Raw genomic sequence first — 8,385 nt, 5'->3', positions numbered from 1 at the left:
GAAATACCGCGGCTAGACTTTTCACTTCATTGAACCCCATCGAGATTTGGTTGCCATTTTTCATAACGTTCCGAGACCACGCAAGGCAGAACGCCAGAGACCAGCACCAATTTGTTCGACGCATTCCACGAAGTGCCTGTCGCTCCCGAAAAGGGTCGGCCAAGATGATAGAGAAAGAGGAATGGTTCCCAGAAAAACGCAGTGTTGGATATGTTCGGGGCTTTTATTATTCGCGGCAATCAATTGCAACGATTGTAACAAAAAAAAACTATACTAATCGCGCCTCACATGTTATCGAAGTTGTATCGATCTTTTAGCTTCTTGCGTATTCTAAGCCCCACGATCAGTCGCCTCCAGTTGGCGTAGATACGCTGCCGGCGTCGTTCCTGTTCCTTCTCTGCCAGCTCCATCTGCTCCTGGTACCACTCGTCGACGACCTGTTCGCGGAACTCTTCACACACCACGAACCCATCGTACACCGCCTGACAGCCGCCCTTCCGGTACTCGAACCCGATAATGGCCTGTGCGCAGTCCACACGCAACCGCCGACAGATCCGATTCAGCCCGGGAAGTTGTAGATGCACCGTACCCTTGGGAAGCATGCAGGGCTTGAAAAGGTCCACGTTACCGTAGGCAGTGCGCGGCACGAGCCCATCCTTGGCCACCGGCGGCTCGTAGTCCTGCACCTGCCACTCACCGAACAACTCCACCATTTGGTCGCTCGCCGTGGCCGTTCCCGTAAACCGATCGTACTTGGACTTTGCCTTCACCGCCTTGTACGGTTCTTCGTACAAGCGGACCGTCTTGGCCTGCCGTAACCATCCGTCGCGGGAATAGAGCGTGTAAATACAATTGCGCAGATAAATCGCCTCCTCCCGAATGCGACCCACGATCGGTGCATCGGGTGGATAGATCGCTTCGTTACGCCGTAGAAAACGCTCGATGGCGTACTTCGGGTGGTTCCGATACTCGCCAATCTGCTCCGGAAAAGGCCGTTTGTTTAGCAGGCGCTCGAACTTGATGTCCTCGATTATGTCACGCTTATTTCGCGTGCCCCGATACGGACCGAGGGCTTCCTCGAGCCAAGCATCGTCGACGCGAAGTTTACTCTTTTTACTCCCGAAGCGTGAGATGTAACGAGGCGAGACGTCCTTTATTGTACCATCGTTGTTCCACGCCAGCACGTACGCAATCGGTTGGGTTGCTTGTTTCTGAATCGGAAAAGGGAAAACGTCTTTCATTTGGGTGAAAGAAAGATCGTCGGTCAGTGGGGACCTACCACAACGTCCTCCAGTCGGTACACGCTACCGTTCAGCACGTCTATCGTGACCCACTTGTCCTCGTGCTCGCAGAACACTTCCACCCAGTAGTCCACTCCGAGTTTTCCTTTTTGGGTCGCTTTTATCTTACAATCTCCGCCATTCCGTGCCCTCGTCTGATTGTTCTTGCTCGTGAATCGGGTAGCCCGGGACCGATAGGCGGCCAAGATGCGTTCTCTTCTTCTTTGCGCCTCTTCAGCCGGATCCTCCGATCCGGAGGCATCCGACGGGGCTGCCTTGGGCCGATTGCTTTCCAACGTTAGGAAAGAGGCCTCCATTAGCTTCATCTTCTTTCCCCCTAATCTGCTCCCGCCCTCGTCCGCACCACCGTCCAGCTGGGGTATGGTGAACCCATCCACGAATCCTTTCCGCTTCCTGACGCTCTCGCTCTTCACCGTTCGCTCGCGCTGTTTCGCGATCTGCGCCAGGAGTTTCTGCTGAGCCACGTACACCATACTTTCCTGTGGTGCTTGGCGAAAGTCGTGCAGTAGCTGTCGTTCCATCGCCAGTTCCCGCGCAGTCTGGGGAACCATTTTGTAGAGCTGATCAGGTGGGAGTTGCTTCGGTGGAACGGTGGCGGAAATGACGAGCCGACAGTAAACGCCCAGCGATCGGAGCAGCAGCACAAACAGAAGAATGTAGTCGCGCTTGCAGTACGCCATTCGCCTAGCGATGGCAAAGATTAGAAATGTGCTTAAATTCGGGTGCTTCTGCTTTCGGTAGAACATCGTGGTGTCTTTCAGTGTGACCGTGCGCCGGTAGAAGCGTGTCAGTTCCTGAAAGTACCGCAGATTGGTGAGCCCGTTCGGGCGTGTCGCATTGCTCCTCGCCCCCGGGAGTAGTTTGCGTTGCGTTAAGCGTATCAATGAAGGTTTGCGTAGTTCATTATTGACGTAAGTGCCGTGACCGATCCAGCACAGGAGCGAAACTTTGTGCAGATTGATTTGTGCTTCGCGCTTTTCGCGGTTCATGAACCGTTTCAGGGCCGACAGTGCATCGAACGTGCGTTTCTTGCCTCTACTGTCGGTGATCACTGAAGCTTTTAACGTTATTTCGATATCTTTTGACTTCGCACTTTGATCGATCGTTGGCACTGCCAGGAAATCGGTTCTACCGATGCCGGCAGTTAGCGACGACTTACCGCAGTGCTTGGCCAAACGTTCGCCGGTGTGCAAAATACTTGCAACAACCTCCCGATGGTCCTCCTTTGAAGGAGCCGTATTTAAACTACGTTTGTCACTCGATTTAAATGTTACGCTGGAAGTGGAAAGTGCAGAAGAACAAGAGGGCAGTGATTCCGCTAGTCGCAGCGCCTGAGCGTGGGCCTCGGTTGACTGGCTAATTTGTTGCATCAGTTTCAGGCCCAACTCAACGTCCGTTCCCGTAATTTGCTGTTCCGGTGCTGAATTGGCGCCGGCGCTCGATTGTGGACCCGTCACATCGCCACTGTCGGAATCATTTTCGGAATCAGTTAACTCAATCCCTGCATTGCAGTCGAAGAAGAGGTCCACCGCTTGACGTTCTTCCTTTTCCTGTGCCGTCGATCGGAAAAACTCAGAGCTTAGGTCGAGCTTACTTGGATCGACCAGATAGTCATCGCCGCTACTCTCTGACTCGCCACCATCTTTGACGCGGTTTTTGGCGACTTTCGTAGCTTCCTTCGATGTGCTCGGTTTAGAGGGATGTGATAAATCCGGTCGGTATTTGCGGTAAAGTTGCTCCACCGTAAAGGTGGTCAACTTGATGGGTTCATCTGCGGCGGGACTTGTTCTGCGCACTCGTTTGGCGGTAACACGAGCGTTGGTCTTGCGCTGCCCTTTCTGTTGCTTTTTATCCTCAACGTCCGTGTCTTCATCACTGGAGCTCGCGTCTGGCACCAGCAGTTGTTCCGTTTCATCTTCAATTGTGTTTTCCGGCAAGTCGATGCCTTTTTTGGCGGCCAACCTTCGTGACACACGCACGGGGCCGGAAGGAAGTACTCTGCAGAACAAACCATGACTCACGATTGAAACCGATTGTGAAATTCTGACAAACCACTTACTGTTTTTTCACTAACTTTCGCTGGCCGCTTTTCTTTGCCTGAATGCCTGCTTGTTGCGGTGATTTTTTCGCTTCAGACCGCTCGGCACGATCCGGTGTCCATTCATCTTCACTGGCAGAAAAATCAACCGCTGAGTCAGACTCTTCGTCATCGATTTCGTTTGCGACATCGTCGTACAAATCGCCTGTAGATTCCATGTTAGCAGCAGACCTGTGTCCATTACCTGTAACAGGTTCGAACACCAAACATTTTACATGCAAACGAACGAACAATTTCACAATTTGCACAAGAAAGGACGATGTGTCCAAGGCCCCGTTTCGGAATGCGTTTATTTGCCGGGAGACAATAATAAACACAAACGTACACAATGGCAAAATGACAAAAACAGGAGCTGTCAATGCCAAAGCGCAAGAAAACTGCTCGAATTCTTGGAGCAAAAAACATTTAAAACTGCTCACGTTAAGCAGACCTAAAAACCAATCGAAAGGTTTATGAAAGACGAATAATTTAATTTATTATCAAATATCTAATCATCTCTGCATGTGTGACTCATATACGCTTTGCCCGTCAGTTAAACCCTTTCAAGGAGACTGATCGTACTGTTCCCTTTGTGCTTCGAAGACGCATCCTGCTCGGAGCGCACGTTATCGATGATAGTTTCGACAAATTTTGTTAACCCAAAGGCAAGCTGTTGGAAAGTTTTCTTCTCATGCTCGGTCTTCGGTTTGCCTAGATACTCAACTACCGTAGCAAGAAGCGTTTCGTTCAGTATCCTAGTGTACTGCGGCACTTGCTCCATGTTGGTACATTCTATTTGCACAATCAGTTCCGGAAGCTTTTCAATGATTCGCTTGGTCAACGTGTCGAAGGCAACCTTTCTTAACCGAGATTGCAAATCGTTATAAATCCTCTGTGATTTTAATTTAGCTCGGCTGGTCTGGATTTTCAAACTTTCTTTACTTGAAAAGTTTTTTGGCTCTCCCCTGAAACCAAAAAAGAGTTCCATCATCATTTCCTTCCAATCGGCTGAAAACTTCTTACCCTTGCTGTACGATCTTGGTTTTCATACGATCCACCACATCCGGCTTGAAACAGTGTTCAAACTGCGTCAGAGTTGCTTCCAGCAGCACTTTTCTTGGAAGAGCTAGTTTCTCTAGACGTGTTAGATTGGTAGCGCTGTCCGAGACCTTCGCGTTTGACTTTCGCTCTACCACGGTACGAGACTCTGAGCCGAGAGACTCGGACACGACCGATGTTCGTGACAATTTGGCAGAAACCACCGATTCCGCGGCTTCGTTCACAGAAGCGGCCATTTTTCCAACAGGTTAACTCGCTTCGATTTAGTCAACTTCCTCCGCCGTCAGCCAGAAGCCTAACTAAATCAAGCATCGGTAAGCCAGGAGCTCTTTGATCGTTTTTACCATCATCCATCATTGCAACCAAAAGCGTACTGTGATTGAACTTTTGCTTCGAATCTACTTTATTTTCGTTTCTTCATCCACAAACACGGACCGCTACCCCGTGGTTCGTATTTGGTGCGACGAAGACGCGACAGTCACAGTTTATTATGTGTAATTATCATAATATGTACGAGTTCCGTAATACAGTTACTGAATGTTTTATTTTATCGGCCACCTTATACCGACCCTTCCGTAGCGGATCACTTCTATTCGAGGGTAGGTTGGCTTGTTTGTTTGGTCTGCGACTCGTGCCAAGCCTTGTTGATCATGCGTTTCGTCTCCGGATCACCGGATTCGTACAGTTGCTGCATAATATTCATCAAGCCCGCTGATGGGTCATCAGTCGCAGAAACTTTCTTACTGTCGGACATCCGCTCATTCTTGAGGTCTTGTAGCCGTTTGGCTGTGAGTGTCAGGTGGGCCCACTTGGCCGGGCTCTGTTTTGCCAGATAGATGGCCACCATATCGGACTTTACACGCCGATAGCTCTTTTCCGCATCGATCCTGTTCAGTAGATGGTTCACAACGAAAATGTAATCCTTATTGTTGAGATCGCTGATCACGAGCTGGAACGAGTCCTCCGTAAACTCGACGTTAACGTTATCCTCCGGCACCTGTTGTACACCATTGACCGTGACGAAGATTTTGATGTACTTATCGCTCTGATCCCAAGCATATTCCTTCAGCTCGACCTGGTAGCGGCGAATGTCACCGGGAGCCGAAACGGGAGTCGGGGCGGGACGCGTGACGCCTTGTTCGCTACTGCTTTGGGCTGCCAGCAGATCGCGCTGCCGCTGAATGTCCGTTTCTAGCTTGCGTACATCGATGGCGAGCATCTGTTGCACACGGCTTCGCTGGGCAGTGGCCGCCAATTTTCGCATCTCCTCCAGGTCCAGTGTTAGCTGGAGAAACAAAGACACGGCCAGACATTAGGGAGTGTTCCGTCACACGAAGTGTGGCCCCCGCTTGAATCTTTACTTACATTTTCAATTGCTTCTCGCGACATCTTGGCTGAATGTTTTTAATAGGCGTTAGTCTCACTCTAAATTAATCAATATGAGACGATTTTCAATCAAAAACACTTTGACCGGTTCGGTTTTTGGCGTGGTTCACGTTTTCTACGGCACGGTTTGACAACAGCAAAATTCGCTTGCTGCTTCTTGATGTTTCGCGAAACTTCGGAACTTCGGCGAATAGCCACGGCACACGCCTCTAAAAATACAACTTCAACCCGGTAGTTGCAATTGCAGCAAACCCGTGACATTAAGTTATGTTTTACATTTACTTCGCACTGCACCAAGAAAAAAATGCAACATAAGAATTTGTGGTGAATAATCGCACAAAATGCTCCGCTTAAATCGGTTTCGGTTTAAAGAACTGTTCCAAACGCACGGCGTGTTTGACATTTCGCCCCGTTTTCGTTTCGGCTTTTGCGCGGGCATTGATAACAAACGTCAGTGGGCCACCGAAAACAATCGATTTTATGGTCCCGTGCAAAATCGGTAAACAAAGGAGGGATCAAAACAACAATCCGCGCGTAGGCAGTTAGTTAGTGGTAGTTTAGCATCCCGAGTGATTTCCCCCCAGAATCTGCCCCGAACGGGGATTTGAGGCACTTGAAGAATTCCTGGCTGAAGGTGACACCGGGCCTATCGGGTTCGTGTGGGCGTATTGGGTGGTGCGACGACCGTTCAATCTACATACGCCTACTTGCGCGCACAGTGCATCGGACTCTTTCCTTCGCCGGAAGAACCGTTCATCGCAAAGGACCGCCGCGCTGGTGGTTAAAGGTCCGGACCGCAACGGCGCACCGCAGTTGGTCAAGATAGGTCAAACGAGCAGCATGTCGTTGAATGAAGGTATCGCGGTCGTGACGAAGGTGGTTCCCAGTGTCCGTTCCCGCGCGGCCGATTCGACGTCGTTGCTCACGCGCGAAGATCTCGACGCCGGGCCCATCAGTTTGGACGAAATCGAACCCGGCCTGTGGCTGGGCAATGCGTCGGCCGCCGCTGACCTGCCGACCCTGAATCGGCACTCGATCCGCAGCATCCTGTCGATCGATTCCGTGCCGTTGCCGGTCCACATAACGGATCATCCGAATTTGCGTGTCCGCTACGTCCAGGCGGCCGATGTTCCGCGCGAGGATTTGATTCGCCACTTCGAGGACAACAACCGGTTCATCCGGGACAGTTTGGACGCAGAGCGGCACGTGCTGGTGCACTGCTACTTCGGTGTTAGTCGCAGCGCAACGGTGGTCATTGCGTATCTGATGGAAAAGTACCGTCTCGGGTACGACGCGGCCTTCCAGCGAGTCAGAGCGAAGCGTCGCTTCGTCATGCCGAATCCCGGGTTTGTCAATCAGCTCAAACTGTACGGCCGCATGGGCTACCGGATCGATCGGACCAACGAACGGTACAAGCTGTTCCGGTTGCGGCTGGCCGGAGATAATGTGCGCAAAGCGAAACGGCTGCCCACGGAGTGCATGGACGTGGTAAAGGGCGATCCGGGAGTGGTCCAGGAATCGCCTGAACCGTTCGTCTACCGGTGTCGGAAGTGTCGTCGTGTGGTGGCATCGAGAAGTAATCTGCTGCTACACAAACCGAAGGCTGCCACGACAGCTTTGTCGCAACTGCCGGCAAAGGTTGGCCGCGAACCGGAAACTACGTTGGAGGAGAGTGCGGCAGATGAAACGATTGGCACCGCAAACGATGCCGAAGTGGGCACCGAAGCTTCCATTAGCATGGCTCCGGCAGCCGGCGAGCTGACCGAGCAGCTGCGTCGCAGCTCAATCAGCAGCGAGCATAGCACCCGATCCTCGGACAAGGAGACGGCGATGTGCAGTAAAATCTACTTCATCGAACCGCTCGCCTGGATGACGGACATCTATCGGAACACACAGGGCCGGCTGTACTGCCCCAAGTGCACGGTCAAGCTGGGAAGCTTCAACTGGGTGATGGGTGAGTAGCTCTGTCCACCCTCACTGGTCTACCATTTTAACGGCTTCAATCCAAACTCTTCCCCCCCGCTGTTCCCATTTCCAGCAACAAAGTGTCCGTGTGGGGCCGAAATTTTCCCCGCATTCTATCTCGTGCCGTCGAAAACGGAATACTCAACCGTGGTACAGAATGTGCAGGTCACGGTGTAAAGAAAGAAAAACACCCAACCCGGGCCCAAATCCGAAGCAGCAGAGCACGAAAGGAAGACGCGCATAGCTCGCCGCAAGGATTCGGAAGCATTCCGGTTTTACTGTCATCATTATTTATTATCTTGCCAGTATTTTTTTGGTTTCGATTTCGTCCGCGTCATCGTTGTTTTGTGCGTTTATAAATAGTTTCTCTGACGCGAAGGGCAAACAGGTTTCACTCGGAGCGGTGGAATCGAACCGATAATAGATGTGTGCAACTGTCCTGGAGAACATTGGCAAAGAAACGGCCGGAGCGCGGGAAGGAACATCTTAGTTCGCGAGCCCGAGCTTGATGGTGCCATATCTTGTCCCCCCTAAGTATGCTTTCTCGCATAAATCAGCTCTACTCAACGTCATTCAATGTGATCGATGCAAAACGGG

General features: G+C 51.3%; 3 protein-coding genes across 3 annotated transcripts; 1 reads left to right on the top strand and 2 right to left on the bottom strand.

Moving 5' to 3' along the window:
* Positions 1 to 284: 284 nt before the first annotated feature.
* LOC128273504 (DNA repair protein complementing XP-C cells homolog) lies at positions 285 to 3,557 on the bottom strand. Its single transcript, XM_053011477.1, has 3 exons — positions 3,361 to 3,557; positions 1,280 to 3,299; positions 285 to 1,211 (listed from the first exon to the last, which is right to left on the bottom strand). The coding sequence occupies exons 1-3, from the start codon at positions 3,555 to 3,557 to the stop codon at positions 285 to 287; spliced, it is 3,144 nt and encodes a 1,047-aa protein (XP_052867437.1).
* A 1,276-nt stretch (positions 3,558 to 4,833) lies between these two features.
* Positions 4,834 to 5,945, bottom strand: LOC128273104 (calcyclin-binding protein). The gene is made up of 2 exons (XM_053011020.1): positions 5,803 to 5,945; positions 4,834 to 5,722 (listed from the first exon to the last, which is right to left on the bottom strand). The coding sequence occupies exons 1-2, from the start codon at positions 5,824 to 5,826 to the stop codon at positions 5,027 to 5,029; spliced, it is 720 nt and encodes a 239-aa protein (XP_052866980.1). The 5' UTR covers positions 5,827 to 5,945; the 3' UTR covers positions 4,834 to 5,026.
* Positions 5,946 to 6,663: 718 nt separating this feature from the next.
* Positions 6,664 to 7,965, top strand: LOC128273743 (dual specificity protein phosphatase MPK-4). Its single transcript, XM_053011777.1, has 2 exons — positions 6,664 to 7,777; positions 7,862 to 7,965. Exons 1-2 carry the CDS (start codon positions 6,664 to 6,666, stop codon positions 7,963 to 7,965), a joined length of 1,218 nt encoding a protein of 405 aa, XP_052867737.1.
* The last annotated feature ends 420 nt before the right edge of the window (positions 7,966 to 8,385 follow it).

This window comes from Anopheles cruzii, chromosome 3 (genome assembly GCF_943734635.1).
Source record: "Anopheles cruzii chromosome 3, idAnoCruzAS_RS32_06, whole genome shotgun sequence".
NCBI classification, from domain to species: Eukaryota; Metazoa; Arthropoda; class Insecta; order Diptera; family Culicidae; genus Anopheles; species Anopheles cruzii.
The sequence above is the reverse complement of the archived record's forward strand: the minus strand, read 5'-3'. Positions and strand labels throughout refer to the sequence as shown.

Bases quoted from the DNA above. Each gene is read 5' to 3' on its own strand.
- LOC128273743 (XM_053011777.1), top strand. From the start codon at position 6,664: ATGTCGTTGAATGAAGGTATCGCGGTCGTGACGAAGGTGGTTCCCAGT. The intron at 7,778-7,861 runs GTGAGTAGCTCT...TCCCATTTCCAG, and splicing joins AAGCTTCAACTGGGTGATGG to CAACAAAGTGTCCGTGTGGG.
- LOC128273104 (XM_053011020.1), bottom strand. From the start codon at position 5,826: ATGTCGCGAGAAGCAATTGAAAAT. The intron at 5,723-5,802 runs GTAAGTAAAGAT...TTGTTTCTCCAG, and splicing joins CGCGAGAAGCAATTGAAAAT to CTAACACTGGACCTGGAGGA.
- LOC128273504 (XM_053011477.1), bottom strand. From the start codon at position 3,557: ATGGAATCTACAGGCGATTTGTACGACGATGTCGCAAACGAAATCGAT. The intron at 3,300-3,360 runs GTAAGTGGTTTG...TTTGTTCTGCAG, and splicing joins CGAAAGTTAGTGAAAAAACA to AGTACTTCCTTCCGGCCCCG. The intron at 1,212-1,279 runs GTAGGTCCCCAC...TTTCCGATTCAG, and splicing joins ACCGACTGGAGGACGTTGTG to AAACAAGCAACCCAACCGAT.